The following is a 27223-nucleotide window of genomic DNA, read 5'->3' as shown; positions in this document are numbered from 1 at the left end:
ACGGCGCGATCCTGCACGCTCCCCGACACAGCGAGAAGCGGAAGTAGTTTAGAGCAGCGGGCGGATGTTAGGCGTGAATACAGGAACAACAAAGGAGAGCGAGTGCCCGGGTTTCAAACCTACCTGTGGTCGGAAAATCGAGGAAACCACCTGCGGTTCACAGTGAGTCTGCCTTCATTTCCCTTAATCGTCGTTTAGGAAGCAGTTCAATCTGAGCCGAGTGAGTGAAGCAGCGTTAGCCGCGCAGCGCGGCCGCTGTCTGCGCTGCAACGTTACTGGCTAATGTGAAGCAACGTTCACTGTTGTGTCCGCAGCGAGTGGTGAAATGCCAGCGGCCAGAAATGAGCCTAGTGACAGAATGATCCCAGTACTGGCACAAAAAACACTCATTTCACCCCATCCAGCTAAGGTGCTTGGTCGCTAGTAGCTAATGTTGGCTGAGTTCATAGTTAGCAAGCCAGCGTCGTTGCTGTAATGTTAAAGCTAACTAACGTGTTTATGTTTATTAATAATTTATATGCAAAAAAAGCTCAAATGCAGCGGTCTGTCTGTGCAACAGTTCAAAGTAGTTTAAGCTGCTACTTTACTTCTGCTGCAATTACAAATTAAAGATTCACAAAATAAATTACAGAAGCCAATCTTTGAAAATTAAACCTTTCGCTTGTGCCATTTACACAGTTGTTAATAATTGTAATAACAAATAGTTACTTTAGATATTTAGCTTAAATCTGTTCCTTTACAGTCTCATGATTTTGTTGATTTATGATGCTATACATTTTGCTCATTTGATTTCTGTTTGTGTTGAAGTATTTTCCATTGTGCCATGGATACATTCACTTATGGGATATTTTTAAGGACTTTACTCTCATTGCTCATCACATTATTGGCTGTTGTAACTATTTGTCCTTCTTGTGAAGTGATCACTTCCTCATGTGGTTCCAGCGAAAGACCTAAATTATCACCAGAAGCACAACAGAGCATAACAGAATGTAACCGAGCAGGAGCAGTGAGGCCAGAGATTCTATGGGGATCTAGCCCAAAAAGCCTATACCTGCCATTGTTTTATGGGGGCAGTCAGAGACAGGAGTTCTTGTTCTGTGACTGATTGCCTCTAACCCACAGCCCAGAGTAACTGGGTAAACCTATCTACCCAGAAACAAGGGTGACAGTAATCAGAGTCTTCAGCAGTGCTACTGCAAGATTCCCTCTTTGTGTTACCGTCTCTCCACCAGAGTCCACCAAGGAAGATATTTTGTGTTGAGAAAAGGGTCTGAGGACATGTCCTACTATTTTACAGAAGTTAAAACATCTCTTCAATCCTCTTCTGCTCTCTCACGTCCTTAAAGCGGCCAAACTTCCTCTAAAATGAGCACATTATTTTCCATTACAGATTACACACACACGTAGTAGTAGTAGTAGTAGTAGTAGTAGTAGTAGTAGTAGTAGTAGTAGTAGTAGTAAAAATAATAACTTAACACATGGTGCACATTTCTGTTGTCATACTTTTTGTATTCTCTCCTTTTCTCTTTCATCAGGGCGAAAGAATTTGGTTTGCATGTGAGGACAAGCGGCTGCAGAGCCAACCATGGCGAACAATGCAGAGGATATTGAAAGCAATATGGTGAGTAGAAAGGCTCGTGTGGCTGCTGTGGTGGCTGTATCTGGCTGTGCTGGTGTATTGGATAATGATTAGTTTCCATGCCAGGTCAGTGGCGATAGTGATCTGTTTCCCAGTCATTTTATGATGCTACAAACTCTGGAGGAGTCAGTCCGATAGGGCTGGTGTTGTTGTTATGAAGGGAAGGTAAATCATGGGTATATTCTTTTGTAGACTTTGACTCAAACAATCAGTGAAGTAGTGCATGAAGCACGCTGCTCTTATAATAAATATAGGTGTGTCCGGACTTTTCAGGTCCCTACTCACTGTGACAGTGAGTGACACATCGGAAGCCTTGTTTCCCTCCTACTGGCTGTGCATTCAAGAGTCATTTACTATTACACTATCACGACCCCAAATGACTGGCATCCTTTGTACTAATCCTGGCCTAACTCCCAGGACTGAAACCACAGAGTGAGCTTGTTCAGAGCAGCAGGCTGTTCAAAGACCTGTAGCCACTTTCACTGTTCAGATCAGTCTTTTGGACAGACCACCTGTCTTCACTTGTGTTTAACTGGTGAGATTGCTTCACGTCTGGGCTGTCCCACGTCTCGACTCGCCAGGCAGTCTGACAGTTTCTGTTCACACACCCTCCTTGAGGTTCCTCGTTTAGGACAGAGCCTCAGAGTGAACTGGAATGAGTGTTTCATGAGTGAAACATTTAAAGAAGAACAGAAAGTAGAAGAAATTTACAGTTTATAGTGTTGTGGATAAAATTAATCGAATCCTGGCCGAGGGCCTGAGTTGTGTAACATTCTGTGTCTTTTACTCCTTATTTTCTAACATGACTATGCGTTTGTTTCTTACAGTTAAATCAGATCTGCATAGTATTGTCTTGTCTTAGGCCGTTCACTCATCAGTGATTCCAAGTGTTTTTCTTTATCACTAGATGTCTCTATAGTAAATGTTTCTGCTTAACAACGTCTGTAATAATATAGTTACATATATTCAGTTTGAGTAATTATTACATTGTGCGTTTTAAACTGCCCATTTACAGGTGTAGTACTGTTCAAGGTAACAGACAATAATTCTTGTCTTATAACAACAGGACCAACAGGAGTCCAGTAGGGTCCCTGAGTGCCCCCAGCAGCCACAGGACGCTACCAGGCTCAGAGCACGGTCCAGAGGGGGCTCGGGGGGGAATGGTGGAGAAGGCGCAGTCAGCGGCAGCGCCGGTAGCGGCAATGGTACTGGGCCAGAGCAGAACGGACACCCTCCCGCCGCTCGGCCTCCACGGGTGGTAGAGGCTGAGGAGGATGAGGACGAGGAGTTGACCCTGAAATACGGGGCCAAGCACGTCATCATGCTCTTTGTTCCTGTGACCTTGTGCATGGTGGTTGTTGTGGCAACCATAAAGTCGGTCAGCTTCTACACCCAGAACGACGGCCAGAGACTGTGAGTGTTATCCCTACTCAAATAGTGCTATGGGGAACTCGAATGGGTCGTGTGCCAGATTCTCCGCTCACTGGCTCAGGTGTTTAAATGTAATGCAATGTGGTCACATTGCCACTAGGTGGAGTTGATGCAGTGTTTATCCACATAGTTTGCATAGAACTGACCAGTGTAGTTGTATGAGCTCGTTAATGCCGAGTCTAGACTGTTCTCAGAACACGTAGCAAAATATACTGCTGATACATGGAGCCTGAAAGATTTGTGTCCAGCCTGTTGCATTATTACATTGTATAATGTGACCCTGCCACCCACAGGATCTACACACCGTTCCCCGAAGACACAGACACAATAGGACAGAGAGCCCTGAACTCCATCCTGAACGCCACCATCATGATCACGGTGATCATCGTCATGACGTTGGTCCTGGTGCTGTTGTACAAGTACCGGTGCTACAAGGTGATGTCCGCCTAAGACCACCCCCACCCCCGCTGGTTCAAGTACTTGCATGTGCTTTCCTGAAGCAGCGTCCTGTGTTAAACCTGTCTGGTTTTCGTGTCTTCACAGGTGATCCAAGGCTGGCTCATCCTCTCCTCCCTCCTCCTGTTGTTCTTCTTCTCCTACATCTACCTCAAGTAAGCCATGCTCCCTCAGTTTTTACTCACATTTTCACTTATTCTCTAGGTTCTCATGAACTCTTAAAGGTGATTGAAACGTCTCTGTTTTGTCCCGAAGAGAGGTTTTCAAGACCTACAACGTGGCGATGGATTACCTCACCCTGGCCGTAATAATTTGGAACTTTGGAGTGGTGGGCATGATGTGCATTCACTGGAAAGGCCCGCTGCGGCTCCAGCAGGCCTACCTCATCATGATCAGCGCCCTCATGGCCCTGGTCTTCATTAAGTACCTACCTGAGTGGACTGCATGGCTCATATTAGCTGTCATATCCGTCTATGGTAAATCATGTCCTATTGTTCTGATCGTTACTGCATGCTTTTGGGGAAAAAAGATGTCTTCAGATGACGAATTTGTGCAACCATCTGGTTTCTTTTAGCTCTTGTGCTTTGTGACAGAACAACAGAGCATGCAGTATTTTACTATGTCATAGAGTAAAGACTTTCTTCCCTCTTCAGCAGTGTTTATATGCAACGAGGAGTGACAGATGTAATCATCTTAGTTTAGAGGAAGGATGTTTCTCAAGAAGTAAAACCTCTAGACAAAAACTTGAATTGTGTAATGAAAGACCCAATCTATGAGAAAATAAAGCTTCCAGACAGTCAAAGTTGCTGAGAGCATGCCTTGCATGTTGCTCTCTCTGATAAACAGAGAATTGGGCAAAATGGAAACAAATCTAATTGCATAGCATAAAAAATGTTTTCCTCTTGCTCACATCGCTAATCTGCTTTTTGCCACAGATCTGTTAGCGGTGCTCTGTCCCAAAGGGCCTCTGAGGATCCTGGTGGAAACGGCTCAGGAGAGGAATGAACCCATCTTCCCAGCCCTCATCTACTCCTGTAAGATAGACGCTAACTAGACAGTGTTTATGAACACAATGTCATAATGCGACAGAGGTGGGGCAATGAAACAATGTTAAAATTGGTGTTTTGACTTCATTAGTGACATGAGCTTACGGGGCGTTCACACACACACACGCCAGATTCCCCCTGGTACAGAACTTCAGCTGACTTCTGTTTTATGTGTGCGCGTTGCCAGGTTTCTGACAAAAGACTGCAGAGTGAAAGTCTGAATTAGAGGAGATGGCATTACACACTGTGTACTTCTCACTTCACCATCACAAGCGACACAAATGTGAACAAAACGTGTTGTTGTTTTTCGTTTACTCTGTTTGTGACCCAAACCTCTCTCACTGTCTGACCTCTTCCCCAGCTACAATGGTGTGGCTCGTCAACATGGCCGACACGGACAGGCCAAATAGGAATTCAGCAGAATCAGCTTCGCCTCAACAGGAGACTCCTCAAGCAGGTGAGCAGAGCGTCGGTGTCGGTGGAGCCTGGTTGCTCTTGGGACTTTGTGTGGTTGTTGTTGAGTCTGACCGGTGACTGTCTGTCGGCAGCCGTGGCGTCTCCCGATCCTTCCAGTCCATCACAGGACGACGGAGGGTTCACCCCCTCCTGGATCAACCAGCAGCAGCACCAGCTGGGACAACTCCAGTCCACCGAGGAAAGCAGACGGGAGATCCAGCAGATGCCCTCTGCTCGTCCTCCTGTTGAAGACGACGATGAGGAGAGTAAGTGCTGGCGGTCGTTGAGAAGTGAACATACTTTCTAAAACCGTCCAGATTCTCTGACTGGCTCTTCAGTGTGCAGTCATTTTCTCTAAAGTGAGAGCATACTGGAATGTGCCTCGTTTGGCTTCAGACTGCTTTTAGGAGCAAATTGGGAAACAATCTTTCACTGCAATGACTAGGTTTCACATCAGCACCTTCCGGGGGCCGGTGCTCTTTCTAACTTCAGGCTTCGGTAAATGCCAGGTCCGACCTCTTGTTTGTACCGTAATTACAGCCGAGTCGCGATTTCTCCAGCGTTGGGTTAAAAGTGAACGCCGTGTTTGAATTGACTCCACCCTGAATGCGGTGTCCTCCCTGTGTTTTCAGGAGGCGTCAAGTTGGGGCTTGGAGACTTCATCTTCTACAGCATGCTGGTGGGAAAGGCCTCGGCCAGCGGCGACTGGAACACCACGCTCGCCTGCTTTGTAGCCATCCTCATTGTGAGTGCCCGCCGCTGCTCCACCACCGCAGCGTGACACTTTACCTCCCAGTGTTGAGCCGCTTTTATTTGCAACTCCTCAACTCGCCGCTCTGTGCGTCTCTTCCCGCAGGGTCTTTGTCTGACGCTGCTCCTCCTCGCCATCTTCAAGAAGGCGCTCCCCGCTCTGCCCATCTCCATTTTCTTCGGGCTGGTCTTCTACTTCGCCACAGACAACCTGGTGCAGCCTTTCATGGACAAGCTGGCGCTGCACCAGTTCTACATTTAGCAGGACGCCGCCGTGACGACCCTCACCCATGTAGGTCTCTGGGTGACAACACGAGAGAGAGCGGTCGCGGCCGGGGAACAAAGGGCGACGCGAGCGCAGCTTCCGCCCGCACATCCCCTCCGAAGAACTCATGATGGGACACAACCTATTTAGTTTGCCTTTGTTTTTGGCAACCAAGAGATGGTCTTTTTTAAAAACTTTTATTTCCATTTTAAACCGAGAAGAAATCTCTTGCTTGATTTGGGACCTCCACTTTAAATTGCTTCTCCATCACCGGCCTCAGGCACAGTCCAACCAGTTAGTGGGAATATTAAACCTTTCATTTCTCCAGGAGTGGTTTACAAGAGATCGTCTACTCCGCCTCAGCAGCGCCCTGCTTCACATTTTTCAGTACAACCACAGTCTATTACAACTGGGGCTTTACAGTAGGTGCCTTGCTCAGGGACACCTTGGCAGTAGCTATTGAGCTTCACAGACATTTTTTCCAGTCATACGGTTATTTCCGTTACCTTTCACATGACTCACAAGTTTCAGTTGCCCTAAAACTAAGATTCCAAATGCCTTCAAGCGAATGGACACTCAGTGATGATATTGACTTTAGGTTATCGTGTAGGTTTGTGTGAGCTCAGCTTTTTTCCCACGCCGGTAAGACGTTCTAAGACATCTTCTTGTCCACAGTAGACACCAAAACACAGAGGCTTGGACATTCTAATCATTTTAGTGTGGAGACGTTAAACGTATGTTTAGAATATAAAATGTGAGTGTTGTTGCCACCAACACGAGAGAGTTCACTGTATTTTCTGCCCTTTATTTGAACTAGTCACGTCAGCATTCACAACATGCGGAGGGAGGAAAAGTCACATGCACACCCACACTGACATGCTCACACCTGAGACCTGCTCGGAGGTTCAGTGCCTTGCTAAAGGGCATTTCAGTTGTTGTTGTAGTTGTTGTTGTTGTTGTTGTTGTGGGACATCAACGTGTCTTTTTTTCTTTTCCCGTTTTATTTCCAACCTGTCCAGGGATTATAACCTGTGATCCTTTGGTCACAAACCGAACCTTTAGGCTGCTGCTGTCATGATGCTCGCCTGGTGCTGTCTTCAACTATGCTACATCAAAATCTCCAATAATTTTATCTAAACACCCAAAAGGTCGTGGTTTGTATGGCAGAGGAGACAAAAGGGTTAAAGAGAAACTGCACATTAGGAAAATCTATGAACCAAAAGGTTTGAGAGAACAAAATTGAGAATTATAAATGTAGGTAAATTTGATAATTGAATTTGTGATGGGTTTATTTAAAATATACTTTCCATTTTTAGCATTAAAGGGTGAGAAAACTGAAAATTTAACTCTGTACAAACCTGGTTTGGTGTGAAACACCGAGATATGTGAACCCAAACCCAGAGAGAAGACGAGCTGCACAGAGCTGTCATGTTGCAAAGAAGGAAACCCAGGGGGTGAAGAACAGAAAAGTATTTGTTCTGAGACTCGTTTTCCCCATTTTAGTACTTCGGGAATTGGTTGGTTGCTGGCTTATTTTCCATTCTTCACATGCATATGTGTGTTATGCAAGGTTATTCATTTCAGATTTGTTCTTTTTTTAATAAATAATGTCACTGAAGCATCTGTTTTGTTTAGATGTATATAGAGCATATGCAGGAGAAATCATCAGCCTCAACTCTGTACATTTAGTCAAAGGTTAATTACTAAAGAAGCCAAAACATCACAAAATGCAGATGACCTACACTGACTGCTGTCCCTGAACACACCCCAAGACTGAAGAATAGTTTTTAACCTGTCCTGCTTTGTATTCAAAATATGAATCGCCAAAAGGAAGTTGTAGATGTCAGATGAACATAGTATAAAAAAGTATAATACTCCCCTCAAAAGTAGTACAAGTACAAACCTGCAGCAGAAAATGCTTCATCAGCACTAATTTCGGAGAGAAAACCGTCACAGGAATTAACACAAAGCATTTCCCTGGACATTCCTCAGCTTGCTGATGCGCTGGCATCCCGTTCTAGACCAACTGGCCCACGGGCACCGCTGGCACGTCGCCTGGACCTCTGGGCGCATTAGCTGTCACCATGGCGACTGTTTGGCCTCATTGGGTCGGAGAGTGGCCCAGTATTTGGGTTTAATGTTTAAGCCTCGTACTGAGACTGACCCGAGCATCGGGGGGCCTTGTTCATGCACTTGTCTAATTCACTTTTCTTTTACTCTAAGCTTATTTGTAGACGAGTCAACCTTTTGACCTGGAGCAGGATGTACAGGAGATGCGGTAGCTGAGTGTCTCGCTCATGTGCATTCCCAGGATAGCTCTGCTAATGGGATTACTGGGCAGGGAGGGATGAGTAAGTGACTAAGGATTAAGACTAATCATTCTACTCAAGTAACAATTGTGCACAACAGCACAAACTGACTAAAGCTTGGACAAAAAGAACAGAAGCAGCTTTGGAAGAAGATGTCCAAGGACAAGCTGGAGAGCCTGGTGAAGCGCATGGAGGATACCCTCTCCGAGATGGAGCAGCTGAAGCTTCACTGTGGGAAGCAGAGCGAAGAGCTGAGCCAGCTGGTGGTGGAGCTGCGGAGAGAGAACCAGGAGCTGGTGGAGAAATACAACCAGCTCGCCGTGGAGATGAAGGAGGCCAAGGAGATAATAGAACAGCTACAGGATACGAAATATGCCTTCAACGCAAAGGAGCGGCAGGCCCAGAAACTCAGCAGGCAGCTCTGAAAGCCCAACTGTAGGCGTGACAGCTGGAAAAGCAGCTCGATGCCCACCAGACTGGGTGGGCATGAAGGCTAAGTGGGCCCAGCTGCTTGCATCAACCTATAGGACAAGTGTTTTCTTTCTGGCTGTTGCATGTTAGGTTTGGAAACGGCAGATGTGGAGCTTAGTAATTTCAATGTTAACTTAAATCCTGTGGCTTAGGTCTCCCGTTAAAGTCATGTCTAGACTTAACGGCCAGGATCAATAGAAGATCTCTCCATTGTGGAAAAGGAGCTTTTTAAAAGTGGCTAAAGATTATGCATCAGCCATCACTCATTAGGGTTCTGTTATTAAAACAAGGCCTGAAGCTCCGCTGCATTGCCCCGTAAAGGTTTTATTTGCCAGCAGCCGGCCGATGCTATTTGTAGTTGCACAGCGATCACAAGAAGTGGGTGGTCGCCTATTTTTGCTCTTTTTGGAGGTTACGTGCTAAAAATACCTGATTACCCCTTTGTGTGCTGAGATGTGTGGCCTGCATCCACACATCCAAGAAGACGGATGATTCCCAAACACGGCGGGACGTGGAATATTTGTGCACCAAAATAAAGAAACGCTCGACAAAACATCTCCTATGTGTTTTAGGCTTTTGCATCAACTTCAGCAATTTTCCTTGTGAAAGTTTATTGAAATTATTAAACCTGATCATAAAATCAGCTAATCAGCTTATTAATTGTTCCACCTAAATGTTATTTTGTCTGTCTAAAATGATAAACTATGGATTTTCCTTTGTCATGTGCTTTTATGTGGATTGGCAGAAAATAAATTTACAACAAAAAAATTATTTAATTAAGAAAAAGTTTAAAAGGTGAATGGTAAGAGTGTTTCATTTTAAAATACTGGACGTAAAACGTTGTTTTTTTATATTTAATTACAGGTTCTCGTTACCTGGAAAGTCAAGTGACTATATTTATACTTTACGTTTGCCTAATTCAAACTTTTACTTGCCTACGTTCTGAATAAGTCTCAGCCACACGTTAAACAGTAGAACAGTTAGCTGAAGAAAAGTATGCATTACACCCAGAATGTATTTTTACACCAGCCCACAACTACATAACTCTGCACAATTATAGTAGTTTTAGGTGGCGTTTTCTAAAACCTCACCCCCAAACGAGAGGAGAGAGAGGGGACGAAAATCTTTTTGGGAATCATGTCGGCAGATGTTTAAACATAGCTTTGGTCTTGGTGGTTTCCCCTTTAAATCCTAAAATAATCACGTTTTGGTGGTATTTCTATGTAATAGTAATCAGTTAAGATGATATATAGACGATATATAATTAGTACATTGTCCGTGTAGAGCTTTAGTTATATTGATGAAAGGAAAGAGGGAATCAATGGTTGCAGAACTGTTTCAAAACTTTCTGTGATAGAATGTAAGGCACTGAAGTCTGTGTCCTAGAATACAAACAGTTCTATCATTTCTAGCATCGTCCTCACGTTTACTTCCTCCTCCTGGCTCTTATTTTGTAGTCCCATAACCGCACTTCCTGTTTATTACTTTCGTCTTCCCTCAGCTTTACTAACACCACCAATCAGCCTCACCTGTGCTCATCACTGCTACTGCTAACATAAGGAGGTCGACAGCTGCTCTTCGTATATGTTTAAATATGTGGTTTTAGTTCTCGAAATAAATGACCTAATCGAAGCTCTAAGCAAGAATTTGGGGGATTACGGTATTAGCAAGTATTACGGTAATGCTGCACGTATTGCCTGGAAAGCTAATATTTTCTCAAATGAAAACCAAAACAAAAACTGATGACTTGATTAAATCCATAAGCCACGATCTTATTATTGGGTTTCCCCCATTATTTTCTTGCTGCTTCTCCATGAACTGTTCACCCTTTTAGCAGTTTTTAGCTCTACATTTGCTCAAAACACTAACGTTATGTTAACGTCAAACAAGCTAGCATTGAGTACACACGATAACGCTCGTCAAGAGAGAACACATGGGGTCAATTTTCAGCTAAAAATAATAAGCCTGGATGATAACCCTGGTATTACATGTACAGTGGAAGCGGTAATGACGCTTTGGTTTACGCAAAGAGGGAATAGACCTTTTAAGAGGCCTCGTCGTTGATAGCCGCTCTTATGAGACACGAACGCGCTGTTTAACTGTTATTTTTACAGTGTGAAATTACAGAGCGCGCGCGAAAGGTCCCCGTCGCTGTCACGACGGGCTGTAATTGCGCTGGATGCGCCGCTGCTTAAAAGGCGCCGCCGATGACGCCGCGGAGGAGGTTCGACCGGCAGGACTTTCCCCGCCGATTGTCGGTTTCCTGTGGGACAGAGACAGCGAGAGGCAGTGAGACAAAGGGGAGCAGCCCGACCTGCCTCCTCAAATATCCCGGACGCCCGAGCGCTGCTCAGACGCGCCTTCAAGTCCGAGAGTCGGATCGATAGAAACCCGTGTTCTCTCTGCGCGAGGATCCAGCGGCGGTTCGGGCTCCGAGGCGCCGCATTCAGAGCCGCAGATCAGGTGAGTGGCCCGCGTATCTCACTGAACTGCGACTCCGGTTGTTCAATATGACTTAAAGTGGCGGATATTTTTTTAATTGAGTACGTTTGTTTGAATGACGCCTCAGCGGAAAGTTATTATTAGGAGAAGCGGAATCAGATCAAGAAACCAACGCGCGCCACTGAGAAGTGATGATAAATGACTGAGTCCCTAAAGATTTGATTTATCGTGTTATTGAGGACTCTGAGCAGGTGCTTTTTTCTCCTTCCTCCTGGTTGTGGAGCTGCCTTCTTTGGTTTTATAACAGCAGGTCACGAGGCTGAAGGCTTTAAAGTTATAGCTGTTCTATAGTTGTGGTACAGTTATCATTTAAGCGTCTATGGAGCAAACATGGCTGAATACTGAGTGTGGTGGTCTCCAGAGGTGGTGGTCTTTGTTTGAAGTCAGCGTCTTCACTACAGGGGCATCAGACCTGCTGACTGCAGCCTCTCTCCTCTCTGATATGAGCATCTCCGTGGGGGGTTCACAGCTGCACGGTAGCTTTCCTCACTCTGGGGGCCGTGGTGACCATGGCTAGGAGGTCAGAGGTGCTTTGGCGGCCCCCCATCAACCCCCCATCTCTATTTCTCTCTCACTCTCTTCTTTCTTCCTCTCTCTTTTCTTCCTCTGTCCGTGTTGGGAAGTTCACGTCAGCATGGTTCTCCTGCCTCTGTGACTTAGACACAGTGACTAACACTGAGGGTTTTCGTCACCAGGCAACAATGAAGATGCTCCTGTGTCTGGCAGTCGTCCAGCTGCTCCTGGCCCCAGTGCTGATGGTAAAACTCTGGAGAAACATATTTGCATGCAAAATATCATTATGTTTTACATTTCATGCAAATTTCCCAATTTAATCACGTCAGATGAGGCAGCACAATGTCAGATTTCAGTTGGGAAAACTCTCAGCTCAAACTCTCCGCTCTGTTAGTGTTATTATATGGATTTTGCTGATTTATGTCACAGTGCCACTTATAAATCTCTGTTTTGGCTCCAGGTGCCCAGTGTGGATCACTGGGACTCATGGGGTCCATATGGGGAATGCAGTCGCAGCTGTGGCGGGGGTGTAACTACGAGAACCAGACGCTGCATCACTCACAGGTAATATATATTTTTTATTACATTTACATGCGGGTCAACGTGCCGACATCAAAGCCGGTGTTGTTCACCGGGAGGCGCTGCACACACAGGTACAAGGGGGTGGAGGCGCGTGGACTGGATCTTTAATTGTAGAGGAATGCCTTGAAGTCACACAGACGCGGGCTTGTCTCACCGTACGTCTGCAGCAGACGCAGGGAGGGGCCCTTCGACATTAAAAGGGCTGGGCTCTGCTGCAATGAATGCATAAGCATAATATCTGATTGAAGGGCTCAAAATGGAGTTTACACAATATGTTTGGGTTGTTGGAGGAGCACGAAGCAGCTAAGAGCGAGTCCTGTAAGCAGGGTCTGAGAGCAGCATACGAGTGAATGCTGCTGGTTCGATCCATCACTGTCTCTATTATGAATTTACCTCCAATTGAAGGTCGCTGCTGCTGATGGTTTTCTACCTGCAGGTTATCTGTCACTCATCAGCTGCTCAGCGTATCGGTGCGTCTCAGTAATGGGGAGCAAAGACGCCACCAGGCAGAACGCCGGCCTCTTAGCATGTTGAAACGGTTTCATGATTAATCTCCAGCTCAGAGCGTCACATTAAACGCTGGTAGAGGAGCGTGAGGTTCAATTCAATTCAATTCAATTCAATTCAATTCAATTCAATTCAATTCAATTCAATTCAATTCAATTCAATTCAATTCAATTCAATTCAATTCAATTCAATTCAATTCAATTCAACTCAATTCTATTCTATTCTATTCTATTCTATTCTATTCTATTCTATTCTATTCTATTCTATTCTATTCTATTTATATAGCACCAAATCACAACAAAGTTATCTCAAGGCACTTTACAAAGTAAGGTTTAAGACCTCACATAACTAAACCCAACAAATCCCACATACAGCAAGCATTTAATGTTGAAACCGTCAGTCCAGCCCCATGTTCCCACCCAGTCGTCACCGCTGCGTTCGCTGCTGGTTTCCAACATGTCCGTGCAGCCAGTCAGTGAGTCAGGCTGTTTCCTCCCTGCACCCGAATCCTTAATACCAGAGAAGAAGACCTGCCTACGATGGGCCTTGTCCTCCGCGAATCACACCCAAACACTGTAATTTACCAAGTTGAGTCATCATGCTCCTTACAGGAACTCACTCAGTGTAAACACTCCTGACCTTTTGAGTGACGGATGATTTAAAAATGTTATTGTAAGGCACCGGTGTTAGCTGTCTCCCCCCAGGGGGAAGCGGAGGCCCGGGTGCCGTTGCCAAGTGCGTTGCTTTCAGTTTTGGTGCCAGCAGGGGCACGTCCCGCTCCCAGGCTCCAGGGCAGGTACTTTTTGGAGGTGACCTAATCGCGGGTTCCCGGCACGACTGGAAGAACTCAGTTTTGCTTTACACATATGCAGATTAAAGAGGAGCTTGTTTAATGATTTGGGTTAAAGGTGCACGTTACTTTTTTTTGTTTACTGGTCATGAGAAGTTAACTCCCCAGTGAAGATGCTCTTCCTTCCTTCCATTGTGCTTGTGAGATCACATCATCTGTCATATTCATTCATTACTTTTCTACAAACAGGAGCGATGGAGGACACAACTGTGTGGGACCCGATAAGTCTTATCGCTCTTGCAACATCCAGGTGACCTCACGCTAAGATGTCTCACTAGTGTGCTTCCTCCTTTGTGTGACGTTTTTCTTTCTGACCTTTGACCCTCTGCCTCCCCCTCCTCCCAGGACTGTCCAGAGGGATCCAGAGACTTCCGTGAGGAGCAGTGCTCCCAGTTCGACGGGACTGACTTTCAGGGGAGGCGCTACAAGTGGCTCCCATATTACGGAGGTCAGAACCCAGCAGAAGTGAAGCCCCGTGGGCTCTGATCAGGGTCTCAGTGACATCATCTCCCTCCTCTGACAGCCGAGAACCCGTGCGAGCTGAACTGCATCCCAAGAGGGGAGAACTTTTATTACCGGCACCGCAGCGCCGTGGTGGACGGGACGCCCTGCCACCCGGGGCGGAGGGACGTGTGCGTGGCTGGAGTGTGCAAGGTAGTAATAAGTAGTGAGATGAACCCAGAGGCTCTGCTCTCTCAGTCTGTGCTCCAGATGAATTTAACCTTTGACCCCAGATTGCTGTTGTCTGCTACTCCTCCCTCCGTCACACCTTCTTAAATCAAACCTGGTATTGGTTCAGCCTTGAATTTTGATTTTAAACGTTGCAAACTCTGCATCTATGCAAAATTAATGTATGCATTTTTGATGCTCGTCCAGCGTCTGGGCTGCGACAACGTGTTGGAGTCTTCTCAGCAGGAGGATCCCTGCCTGCAGTGTGGAGGTAGCGGTCAGTCCTGCCACCTGGTCAAGAACAGCTTCACCGTCCCCAACCTGCAAACAGGTACCGGGCATATTCCAACCTATAATCACACAACATTAATCAACAGAACCGTGTGAGTGAAGGGAGTCTTGCTTTCATCTAGGCTACAACCAGATGTTCATCATCCCTGTTGGCGCCACCACCATCAGCATCAGAGAGACGGCGGCCACACGCAACTATATTGGTCGGTTTGTTTGACGTGGACGATGAATCAGGTCCATAATTCTCTAGTCTGTCCGGCGCCTAACGAACATGGATCTGTTGTGCAGCCATCAAGAACCTGCGTGGGGAGTACTACCTGAATGGCCACTGGGTGATTGAGTTCTCCAGGGCGACGCCCGTCGCCGGCACCGTGCTGTATTACCAGCGAGGCGCCGAGGGCGACAGCGTCCCTGAAACCATCATCGGCCGGGGCCCCACCACCGAGCCGCTTGTAGTCGAGGTGAGATCGCACGGATACGAGACGATTGCTGCATTCGCTGAGAGTCCCTGAGCACGAGCTCCGTGAATGTGATGTTTATGTGCGACCCTCGCAGCTGATCAGCCAGGAGCCCAACCAGGGGGTGGAGTACGAGTTCTACCTGCCCAACGGCCGCTCCAGACAGGGCTACTACTGGAGCTTCGGCTCCTGGTCGGCCTGCAGCAAGGACTGTGGATCAGGTGCGACTCTTAAAGCAGGCCGCCATCGAAACGTGACCTCTGACCTCTCCCTGCCTTGTGTAAAATGAGCCGTCCTCCTTCCCCAGGTTACCAGTCTCGCTCGGTCTTCTGCACCATCGATAACGAGGCCTACCCCGACTACCTCTGCGCGTCTTTGCCAAGGCCACAAACCAACCGCACCTGCAACCCCCATCCATGCCCACAGACCCACAGGTAGATAAGAGCTTCAGGTAGATAAGTAGATAAGATCCAGGCCGTGGTGTGACTGTCTGAAAGGATGGCGTACCTGTATCCACCACTGTTGTGGAGATCCTCACAAAGACCCAAAGCCTGTGTCTTCAGGTAACTCGGGCTCTGTGGTCGTAGTTAGCTGGACCAACATGGGGAGATCGGATCCACTGATTGGTCATTTCCTGAGCAGAATAGTTTTTAGTAATCTTCATAATCAATGTCTTGATGGTGATCGAATGTCCCTTACGAAGCCTTTCCTCTAGCTTCTACAGTATGTTTAGTACGAGCCTGTTCCTCTTGGCTCGGGGCAACGGTCCAGCTCAGCGTCAACCATCTGTCTTAGACACTATTTGTCCGCTCATGATTTGCTGCCACATTCCCTCCAGGGTTTTCCTCCTTTGTACCTGAGCAATGAGCCGGACTGCTGCCTGGTTACTGTAGTGAACTGTAAACCTCCCCTCCTGTGTCCCTTAATGGCTGTGAGGTGTTCGTAGGTGAAAGGTCGTGCCTCGTGGGGGGTTTGTGTGGGTCTCAATGGGACGTGACAGTAAAATGCCAGGACTTTGCTCAGTGACTCTGTGGTATTTCCTGCTTTTTTTTTTCTTTCCTGCTGCTTAAAAGCAGATGTTTAAGACGCTCTGCTCGCGTGATGCCAGTCTTCGAATCAAAGCCATAAAAACCTGTAGATGCTAAATTTGAGGGGAGCCTTGTTGTCTTCTAGTAATTACTGCTTCTAGTAATTAGCAGCAAACTAACTACATCACCAGGATTTCCACCAATCCTGCACTCTTTGTTTTTAGTTGTGAGATTGTCTACCTTTCCTAGATAGAAACTGCCTATTTATTGGACAAGTCGGTCTTTGTGTTGTGTTACTGTTACCCTCTCCCCCCTGACCTCTGGCTCCTGGTCCGTCTCCCAGCTGGACAACCGGCGAGTGGAACACCTGCTCGGTCACCTGTGGCGGCGGCTCCCAGGTGCGCAGCGTGCAGTGCGTCTCCCATGATGCCTCTGGGCCCCGGGTGGTGGAGGACGCCGTGTGCGCCGCCTACACGGAGGCCCCCGCCGCGCTGCAGACCTGCAACATGCAGCAGTGCGCGGAGTACCGCGTGAGCCGATGGAGCGCGGTGAGTAAAGCCAACGCCACGAGGCTCACGCCTCCCAAATGAATGCGCTCTGTTCGTCACGCTGCGTCGTGTGCTGGCGTCCGCAGTGCTCGGCGACCTGCGGCTCAGGTGAACAGACCAGAGACGTGACGTGTGTCGGCGCCAACGGTGCCAGGCTCGACGAGCAGTCCTGCGGCGGGTCGCTCCGCCCGGCCTCCGTCCAGCACTGCCAGGTGGCCGCCTGCTCCGAGCGGATCGGCTGGCGCGTCGGCGCGTGGGGCCTGGTGAGCGGCACCAGCAGCAACGGGCACAAACGGCAATGGACAGCGGCGCTGAATGCGGCGTCGTTCCTGTGCTTCCGTTCAAAGACTGTTGATCTGTTCCCCCGCAGTGCTCCAGGAGCTGCGGTTCCGGTTCTCGGGAGCGCCAGGTGACCTGCTCGGACCAGGAGGGCGTTCTGTACCCTGTGGACCAGTGCGGCGCCCACCCCAAACCCCCCGCTGTGGAGCGCTGCAACAGCCAGTCCTGCTACAGGCCACAGGGTGCGTGTCCTGAGGTTCTGGACTCAAGACCGTGAACTGAAACACACTCACGTTTGTCTGTGCTCTTTGTGCAGCGGTTCCCAGCATCCAGGACCCGCGAGGACACGAACACACCCAGACGGGCTTCCGGCCCTATGTGCCTGACCACGCAACAGGTAGGACCGGACAGAGGGCCTAACGTAATAATGTTCAGTCACTTTTAAAATCCATAAAAGTAAAAATATTTCATGGAGTTTTAGCATCATCAAAGTGAGAAACTCAGAAGGTTTGTAAATGTCCTGTGATTCCTGCTCCTCTCTCCCTCCAGCTACGGTCCCAACACTAATTATCCAGGCCTGAATGACGCCTGTGAGCATTGTGGGCCTGATTAAAATATTTCTGGAGCACTGGAGTGTGCTAGCGGTGGCGTTAGCGGCATGTTCCTGCGTTTTTTACCACCCTGCGCTGTCTTAGTGGTCAGGAATTGTTTATTCTGGACCCCAGTGTGTTTCAGCCTTTCCCTTGGTTGATATTCTTTCCATTCTCTCTGCGTGGCCTCGAGTACAATAGCTCAGACTGCTCCCTTTCTCTGCAGCTCGCAGGCCAGAGGCCGATCCGTCCGGCCCCGGCCCCCACTGCAGCCAGTCCTATTATGGCTGCTGCCCAGACGGAGGCACCTCGGCCCGGGGCCCCCAGGGCCTGGGCTGTCCACAGGCCCCGGTTCCCACCCCCGCCCAGCCGCCCTGCGTCCACACCAGGTATCTGCTCCCTGCGGTGGAGGCCTGTTTTGACATCTCTGCCTGGGTGTCACTCTCTCTGCGTTAACCACCAAGATATCATTTTGTGTTTCACCACAGTAATTACAGCCTTTAAGTACCGAGGGTGAGGTCGAGGCTTTCTTAGAAATGCTGAAGTTTGTTTTTGTTATTTCTGGCACAAACGTGGAGTATAAACAGTTTGATAGTTTAAACCTGCTCCCTTCTGTTTGTACAGTTATGGCTGCTGCCAAGATGGGACGACGGCTGCTCAGGGCCCCAACAAGGAAGGCTGCGTGGAGTACGTGGCCCCTGAACCTACTGTAAGCAAACAGCATGCTCATTATTATTGGATAGGATGTTTGAAGTGTTGTCTGCTCAGAAAAAAGATGAATATTATTTGAAATTAAATATTATTGGTGCAGGTTGCTCCTCTTCCTGCTGAGAATGCCGTGCAGTGCCGAACCACCACCTACGGCTGCTGCTACGACCGCAGCACTCCTGCAGGAGGACCCAGTGGGGAGGGCTGCCCCCACCCGCCAAACCACAGTAAGGAACCCAAGCTACACAACGTCTGGGAGAATGAGAGAAAGCACTTTGGTGCCGGTGGCGTCACCGCTTGTGTCTGTCTTGTAGTTGAGCGCTCCATCTGCTCCCTCCCCCGCGCCGCCGGCTCCTGCAGCAGCTGGGTGTCGCGCTACCACTACGACGTCGTCGCCTCGAAATGCATCCAGTTCTGGTACGGCGGTTGCCACGGCAACAGCAACAACTTCATGAGCCAAGCGGAGTGCCAGAGGGCATGTCAGGTACCTGCACAGAGCCAACCCGGCCCCCAGCCCGGCCCCCAGCCCGGCCCCCAGCCCGGCCCAGGCTCTGGAACAGAAACCACGCCTGGACGGGACAGCGAAGCGGGCTCCAGGGCGGGAGGCTCCACGGCCGGACAGTCGCGCAACATGGGGAGGGTTTTCACGGCCCCCGGCGGCTCCACCTCCACCAGCAGACAGGCCAGCAGCGCTGCCAGGCAGGCCCACAGAGGCAGAATGTACCTGCGGGTCCGCCGGCCTCTGCCCGCCACCGCCGCCCAGCACTCCGGCCCGGCCGCAAGGTAAGACCTCGACGTCCCAGAGAGCACGGCGGAACGCTGGCGCCTGGCTCCAGCCCCAGCACCACTGGCCTCATTATGCTGTCAAAGGGCTCCTCACCTCGCGAAAGGAGCCCAGTCCACTCCGGCCTGCTCTGACTGAGCAGGGCCAAAGAAAGGAGGAGAGAACAAACCCCCCAGAGACAAAGAACAGGCATCATTCACTCACATCCACACCAAGCTTTTCATCGTTCATCGTGTGTCTGCATAACAAACACCAGCTTCAGAATAATTTAGCAAAACCTGATCAGGGAGTCAATATTAAACTTGCAGCAGATGAATAAATAGCAGCAGAATAGCAAATGAAAACATAAATGTAAAGTTTATTTAACCTTTAACCTTTTGGTGACCTCTAGTGTACAAACATCTGTATTTCTGCAGTGTCACAGCTGGATGTGACTAAAGATGTGAGGGCGACTAATGCCAACTGACCTCAGCGCCCCCTGTTGTGCTTTAGCCCGTGCACCGTGCTCTCGCAGCCGCAGCTGCTTCTGGTTCTGCTTTCAAAGACTCTTAAATCCGGTCGCCTCACCTCATCTCTTGCTTCAGCCCCTGGGGAAGCTGGGAGCCTCCCAGCAGCTCCACACGGCTGGCGTGTGCGGCCCATTCTGACCAGTTCCTGTGTTTTGTGTGTTCACCAGACTAATAAAGGTTCTGCTGGGATGCTTCATGTCGGTGTGTCTTGTCTTTGTCCATCTTTGTGTTTCAGTGACATTCTTTGATTTGTTTGTGGTGTTTGGGTAAAATCATCTGTTTTGTGTCTCATCATCATCATCATCATCATCATCATCATCATCATCATCGTCACAGTTGAACATTCTGTTCTGTGGGTGCATCTGTCTGTCTCTTGTTGCATGTGCCAAAGGTTTCTCTTCTCTGGGCTTCGTCTGCTGCTGCCAGGTCGTGGCCGATCTTTATGCTTGCTTTGGTGACTACTAGCGCAGGTGCCAACAGCGGAGCATAAAGTGACTCTTCCCCTGTCATTGTTTCCCTCCTCCTGTCCTTCCTCCTCCTTCTTTTCCTCCCCCTGTGCTCGTGTCCCTCGTGTTTCCTCAGTTTGACCCTCAAAGGAGTCACAATCGATAAGAGCGACCCTCCCACCGTGGAGGCCTTGGTCGGCCAGACGGTGGTGCTGCCGTGCAGAGTCAGCCCTCCGCCGTCGTCCACGGTCCTCGTGGAGTGGAGGAGGGACGGGGTCCCCCTGTCCACGCAGAGGTGGGTGGAAGCACGCGCATGCAGTGGCGTCATAGGTCGGGATGAGTAGGAATGACCTCTACTTTTATTTACGTTACCTCCAGGCACCACCAGCAGCCCAACGGCTCCCTGCTGGTTGGTCCTGTCTCCAAGTCGGACTCTGGCTGGTTCTTATGCATCGCCACTCAGGAGCGAGAGCGAGATCACCGCTACGTTCACCTGTCTGTCTCAGGTGGTGTCATGCGTTACTTATCACATACATGTGTAGTAGTAGTGGTAACTAACTGGCCCCAGACTCAATAACCCTGAGATTGAAGCCTTCACTGATGATGTCAGACTCTATGTAACATCAATGTGATGCTTGCCCTGTGTGTCTCACAGAAGGATCCTCACAGCTGATTCCTCCATTGCTCCCCAAAGATGGTCCGTCCCCGAGGTTAGAGTCGTCTCCACCGCCTCGTGAATCGCCCACTCGTTGCCTTTCAGGAGGCAGATGTGTTCCGTTCTGTTTTCAGGTTCAGTATCGATCGGTCCAGCTCATCTCTGCTGCACATGCGAGCGGGACAAAGCGCGACCCTGCCCTGCACCGTGGTCCCGCCCTCGGCTCTCCAGTCCGTCAGGATCCAGTGGACCAAGGACGGACGACCCCTCACTGATTCCAGGTAGAACTCATTCAAATCTGATGTTGTCTATTACAGATGTTGGATTTAACTTGAGGCTGTGGGCTGTAGGTTCACTCAGGCTTCAGACGGCACCCTGATCATTGTCCCGCTGAGGTCCGACGACTCTGGCGTTTACACCTGTACGGCCTCCGGTCCGCAGCAGCTGGAGCAGCGGCAGCTGCAGCTCCGAGTCCGGGGTGAGTCTGAGTCCCATCGATCACATTCACTTTGACTTATTCACCACTAGAGGTCAGTATAGCTGAAAAACACATGCGCTGTAAAGGAGAGAAAAGAAAGTTTTTGTTATTTTGTTTTTTTGTGTCTTTCAGCGGATCTGAAGATAACAACTGCTCCAAATAACGTCCAGGTGTCTGAAGGCAGCACAGCCCTGCTGCCCTGTGTGGTCTCAGGAGACAATGTTAATATTGGCTGGTCCAGGTAGTAACAAACACTAAAGACTGGTTCTGAAACACGTTTAATTGTTGAGCATTTAACACTAAATGTATGAAATACATTTTTTAGGAGTGAAGTGTCTTGTGAAGTGAAGTGTACAGCTGTGGATGATGTGACCTGATGGCATTTTATTGTAGTAAAATCAATCAACAGTCTCACTGACGGTTCCGGTTCTGGTTCTGGTTCTGACCTGCTACAGGAACGGTGTACCGATCCGCCCGGACGGCCGTGACGTCCTTCAGTCCTCTGACGGCAGCCTGATCCTGAATAACGCGAAGCCGTCGGACGAGGGCACCTACACCTGCAACGCCTACACTGGCATCTACTCTGTGAGCGCCACGGCTGAAGTGAAGGTCATCAGAGACTCACAGCAAGGTAACACCAGTGATGCTCTGGAGCTGCTGTGGCATCTCTGGGTACCTGTTTCACCGTCAGACTTAAAATCTTTCGTTCTACTCATATTCTAAAAGTTAAAACTTCAAGCAGCCAATAAAAAGGAGCATTTCATGCCTCCATCTGACTGCTGGACGCACAGGAAGCAAACTGATGGAGGCTCTTTGCCCTTGGGCCCGCAGGCTCGGACGTGCCCCCTGAGTGCGTGGACCAGCCGGATCTGGCCAACTGCGAGCTGATCGTTTACGCCCGGCTCTGCTCCAACTCCTACTACTCCAGCTTCTGCTGCGCCAGCTGCACCAGGCACTCACAGCGGAGCCACAGGTCGGCGCAGCTCGGCTAAGGCCAAAACTATGGGATGGCGGGGCGCATGGAGGACTGGGGGGGGGGCATTAAACACTGAAGATGCAACCAGAGGTGGCAGAAGTACACAACGTCAGTAAAACTGAAAACACTCGCTTAAATCGAACCTCAGCTAAAAGTACAAGTTGAACTATGTTTGAAACGTTAAAGGACTATTTACATGCTACTACTAAAGTACCGTTGGTGAACATTTAAAACCTGTTGAATGTGATGAGAAAAACATTGTTTGCTTTTTATCATCCTAACAGTAAGTTATTAATCACTGGACCGTTTTATATATGTTTTCAAGAGAATCATGAATTTCTATTTCAGGTCATTTAAACGAAATGAAGCATGTTACACATATATTTCATATCTGCTCTAGTTTTAACCACTACACCATTTTAAATGTATATTTTATCTTTGACCAGAAGCTGTTTATTTTTTATATCATTATTTGATAATAAAAATATTATTTTCATTAAACATTTGCAGATATCTTGACTTTGCTCCACAAGGGGGCACTCAGCTGATGATTTGGTGTCTCCTTCAGGTTCCTGCAGCAGAACATAAGGCTTCAACTCATGTTACAGACAGTGAGAGCGTGTGGGTTTATACCAAATGTTTTCCCAGTAGCATGAATTATACTGATGATGAACAAAGTCTAAATTCAGGGTAAATGACATCTGGCCAAAGTGAGTCATTTCAGAAGTTCTATCTGCTTTAAAAGGAGTTTTGTATTTTATCTTATCTGTTAATTGGAATCTAGAGATACAACTTCAGACATCAGAAACTATTCAGATATTAGTCTGAATTTAATGATTTATAAAAAATACAACATGTAGTGAGCAAATGACTCTTTGATTTAAAGATTTGAGCTATTCCTTCTGTTAGTACATAAATAGACATAGAGTAACACACCTGCAAAAGAAGCAGTCAGTAAAACAAAAAAACAAATACAAAAACCACCTCCCTGATGGAAGCAATGATTAATTGAACTAAATGTTTGTGATCTTGTTAAAGGCTGGCATTGGTGCTATAAACTCTGCAACTTAAACAGTCTCGTAACGTAAACAGTAAGTACAGTCACTTTGAGCATTGTACACGCTTAACGTTTTTGAACTCAAATGTCAAATTTCACAATAACTCAAAATTGCTATTGTTTTTGATTGCTATGAAATAGGAATTTTGAGTTCAATATACTAAATGCAATGTTCATTTTACTCAAAATATTTAATAGTATGAATTTATCAGATAAACCAACTTTAAGTTTAGTGCACTAATTACCAAATACATTTAACTTACAATATTTATAGTGGCAACAATTATTCAATGGCTTCGCCAAAATCTTACCAATGTCACGATCTGGGTTTTGGTTTTGTTTATTGTTTCCTGTTCAACGCAGTAGCTCCTGTTTTCACTTTGTGTAACACCTCCGGATCCTGGTCATTGTGTTAGCTTCCGCTTTTATACTGAAAGTACTTCCTGTTTTCTCAGTTCAGTCCCCGGATCATGACACACCTGTTAGCAGTTAACTAATCACACCGGTATATAGCATCCACCCCTCACAGACTCCAGTTGCCAGATCGTTGTTTGTGTCTTACCGTTGTTCCAGTTCGTTGATCCTGTCGTAGTCCCGTTCGCTGACCTAGCCCCGCTGTAACCCGTGTATCCTGTTTGTTCGTTTACTCTGAGCCTGCCTTATCCCTGTCTGCCACGCCTGGATTATCTACTGTTACCTGTGTATGACTCCGACCGTTGTGACCTGAGTTCTGGAATTAAATACCACTTTCTCGCATCGCCTCGCCTCACGTCTCGTCGCTGTGCATGTGGGTCCGTTCATTGCCGCCCCCTGACAGAACGATCTGGCCAAACTTGGACCCAGCCAGCGCCAACCTGCACCCAGGTCTGTACGAGTTTTGTCCCTTGTTTTTCCCCGTTTTTTCCCTCTGTTCATCGGCTCCGCGTCTAACCCCGTACCGGAGCGATGGAATTTATTCCACCGGGCTTACCGGAGGACTTCCGCGGGGATCTCGAGAGGCTGGCCAGGGAATACACGGAAGCGCCCAGCCTTACGGCCCAGCTCCGAGCAGTCAAATTAGCCATCGAGATCCTGGAGGACGAATACTGGTGGCGTGAGTACCCCGGAGTGCAGGCGTTTTTCGATAGACTCCGGCTAATGCGGAGAAATCTGACACGCGCACGGCGCGCATCGGCTGGCCGCGGCTCCGCCTCCGCTCCGGCCGCCGCTCCGGTGGTTCGCGTCTCCAGCTCAGCCTCCAACCCAGTCGTGCTCTGTTCAGTCCCAGTCCAGTCGTGCTCTGTTCAGTCTCCAGTCCAGTCGAGCCCAGTTCAATCTCCAGTCCAGTCGAGCCCAGTTCAATCTCCAGTCCAGCCGAGCCCAGTTCAGTCTCCAGTCCAGCCGAGCCCAGTTCAGTCTCCAGTCCAGCCGAGCCCAGTTCAGTCTCCAGTCCAGCCGAGCCCAGTTCAGTCTCCAGTCCACGTCCTAGCCCAATCGAGCCCAGTCCCAGTCCAGTCGAGCCCAGTCCCAGTCCAGTCGAGCCCAGTCCCAGTCCAGTCGAGCTCAGCTCAGTCCAGGCCTCAGCCCAGTCCCAGTCCCAGTCCAGTCGAGCTCAGCTCAGTCCAGGCCTCAGCCCAGTCCCAGTCCAGTCGAGCTCAGCTCAGTCCAGGCCTCAGCCCAGTCGAGCTCAGTCCAGGTTCCAGCCCAGTCAAGCCCAGTCCAGTCGAGCCCAGTTCAGGTTCCAGCCCAGTTCAGGTTCCAGTACAGTCGAGTCACGCTCCTGTCCAGGTTCCAGTTCAGTCCAGTCACGCTCCTGTCCAGGTTCCAGTTCAGGCCAGTCACGTTCCTGTCCAGGTTCCAGTACAGTCGAGTCACGTTCCTGTCCAGGTTCCAGTTCAGTCGAGTCACGTTCCTGTCCAGGTTCCAGTTCAGTCCAGTCACGTTCCTGTCCCAGTTCAGTTCAGTCACGCGCAGGTCGTGTCCCTACCAGGGGGCACCACCTGTCGTACAGGTGCTATGCACACCCGATCAGGCCCGACGTCTGCTCCGTCGAGCTTGGCAGCGGCAAGTAGCCATGCCAGCTCCAGAGTAGATGCCGTTCCAGTTCCTGTCGGCCATGTCACGGCCGTTCCTGTCGGCCATGTTGAGGCCGTTCTAGTTCCTGTTCCTGTCCCTGTCGGCCAAGTAAATGCCGTCCCTGTCGGCCAAGTAGATGCCGTTCCTGTCGGCCAAGTAGATGCCGTTCCTGTCGGCCAAGTAGATGCCGTTCCTGTCGGCCAAGTAGATGCCGTTCCTGTCGGCCAAGTAGATGCCGTTCCTGTCCTTGTCGGCCAAATAGACGCCGTTCCTGTCCTTGTCGGCCAAGTAGACGCCGTTCTTGTCCCTGTTGGCCATGTTGCGGCCGTTCCAGTTCCTGTCCCAGTCCCTGTCGGCCATGTTGCGGCCGTTCCAGTTCCTGTCCCAGTCCCTGTCGGCCATGTTGCGGCCGTTCCAGTTCCTGTCACCCTCGGAGCCGCAGCTCCTGCGCACCTCCAGGAGGAGGTGGCGCCAGCTGCACTCTCTGCGCACCTCCAGGAGGAGGTGGCGCCAGCTGCACTCTCTGCGCACCTCCAGGAGGAGGTGGCGCCAGCTGCACTCTCTGCGCACCTCCAGGAGGAGGTGGCGCCAGCTGCACTCTCTGCGCACCTCCAGGAGGAGGTGGCGCCAGCGGCACTCTCTGCGCACCTCCAGGAGGAGGTGGCGCCTGCTGCAGTCCCTGCGCACCTCCAGGAGGAGGCCGCGCCTGCTGCAGTCCCTGCGCACCTCCAGGAGGAGGCCGCGCCTGCTGCAGTCCCTGCGCACCTCCAGGAGGAGGCCGCGCCTGCTGCAGTCCCTGCGCACCTCCAGGAGGAGGTGGCGCCTGCTGCAGTCCCTGCGCACCTCCAGGAGGAGGCCGCGCCTGCTGCAGTCCCTGCGCACCTCCAGGAGGAGGCCGCGCCTGCTGCAGTCCCTGCGCACCTCCAGGAGGAGGCCGCGCCTGCTGCAGTTCCCGCGCACCTCCAGGAGGAGGCCGCGCCTGCTGCAGTTCCCGCGCACCTCCAGGAGGAGGTCGCGCCTGCTGCAGTTCCCGCGCACCTCCAGGAGGGGGTCGCGCCAGTTGCAGTTCCCGCGCACCTCCAGGAGGGGGTCGCGCCAGCCGCAGTTCCCGCGCACCTCCAGGAGGAGGTCGCGCCAGCCGCAGTTCCCGCGCACCTCCAGGAGGAGGTCGCGCCAGCTGCAGTTCCCGCGCACCTCCAGGAGGAGGTCGCGCCAGCTGCAGTTCCCGCGCACCTCCAGGAGGAGGTCGCGCCAGCCGCAGTTCCCGCGCACCTCCAGGAGGAGGTCGCGCCAGCCGCAGTCCAGGCGGATCTCCAGGAGGGGGTCGCGCCAGCCGCAGTCCCGGCGGACCTCCAGGAGGGGGTCGCGCCAGCCGCAGTCCCGGCGGACCTCCAGGAGGGGGTCGCGCCAGCCGCAGTCCCGGCGGACCTCCAGGAGGGGGTCGCGCCAGCCGCAGTCCCGGCGGACCTCCAGGTAGGGGGTCGCGCCAGCCGCAGTCCCGGCTGACCTCCAGGAGGGGGGTCGCGCCAGCCGCAGTCCCGGCGGGACCTCCAGGAGGGGGTCGCGCCAGCCGCAGTCCCGGCGGACCTCCAGGAGGGGGTCGCCGCCAGCCGCAGTCCCGGCGGACCTCCGAGGAGGGGGTCGCGACCAGCCGCAGTCTCGGCGGACCTCCAGGAGGGGGTCGCGCCAGCCGCAGTCCCGGCGGACCTCCAGGAGGGGGTCGCGCCCGCCGCAGTCCCGGCGGACTCCAGGAGGGGGTCGCGCCCGTCGCAGTCCCGGCGGACCTCCAGGAGGGGTCGCGCCAGCGCAGTCCCGGCGGACCTCCAGGAGGGGGTCGCGCCCGCCGCAGTCCCGGCGGACCTCCAGGAGGGGGTCGTTCCCGTCGCAGCTCCCGCTGCACCTGCATCGGTTCCTG

General features: G+C 50.2%; 2 protein-coding genes across 2 annotated transcripts; both read left to right on the top strand.

Moving 5' to 3' along the window:
- The first annotated feature begins 3 nt into the window (after nt 1-3).
- Nucleotides 4-7661, top strand: psen1 (presenilin 1). The gene is made up of 11 exons (XM_029139571.3): nt 4-162; nt 1536-1621; nt 2706-3052; nt 3364-3505; nt 3614-3681; nt 3782-4002; nt 4462-4560; nt 4934-5029; nt 5121-5294; nt 5661-5773; nt 5885-7661. Exons 2-11 carry the CDS (start codon nt 1586-1588, stop codon nt 6038-6040), a joined length of 1452 nt encoding a protein of 483 aa, XP_028995404.1. The 5' UTR covers nt 4-162; nt 1536-1585; the 3' UTR covers nt 6041-7661.
- A 3142-nt stretch (nt 7662-10803) lies between these two features.
- On the top strand, nt 10804-22691 carry LOC114848798 (papilin-like). The gene is made up of 27 exons (XM_029139546.3): nt 10804-11286; nt 12021-12083; nt 12299-12402; nt 13967-14027; nt 14123-14225; nt 14301-14431; nt 14654-14777; nt 14860-14940; nt 15026-15198; nt 15293-15416; nt 15503-15629; nt 16567-16771; nt 16858-17034; nt 17142-17292; nt 17367-17447; nt 17867-18029; nt 18265-18349; nt 18452-18575; nt 18663-19131; nt 20224-20382; nt 20466-20593; nt 20743-20797; nt 20877-21023; nt 21093-21220; nt 21353-21461; nt 21676-21851; nt 22052-22691. The coding sequence occupies exons 2-27, from the start codon at nt 12027-12029 to the stop codon at nt 22210-22212; spliced, it is 3603 nt and encodes a 1200-aa protein (XP_028995379.1). The 5' UTR covers nt 10804-11286; nt 12021-12026; the 3' UTR covers nt 22213-22691.
- Nucleotides 22692-27223: the final 4532 nt, after the last annotated feature.

The sequence above is a fragment of the Betta splendens genome, chromosome 22 (genome assembly GCF_900634795.4).
Source record: "Betta splendens chromosome 22, fBetSpl5.4, whole genome shotgun sequence".
NCBI classification, from domain to species: Eukaryota; Metazoa; Chordata; class Actinopteri; order Anabantiformes; family Osphronemidae; genus Betta; species Betta splendens.
The sequence above is the reverse complement of the archived record's forward strand: the minus strand, read 5'-3'. Positions and strand labels throughout refer to the sequence as shown.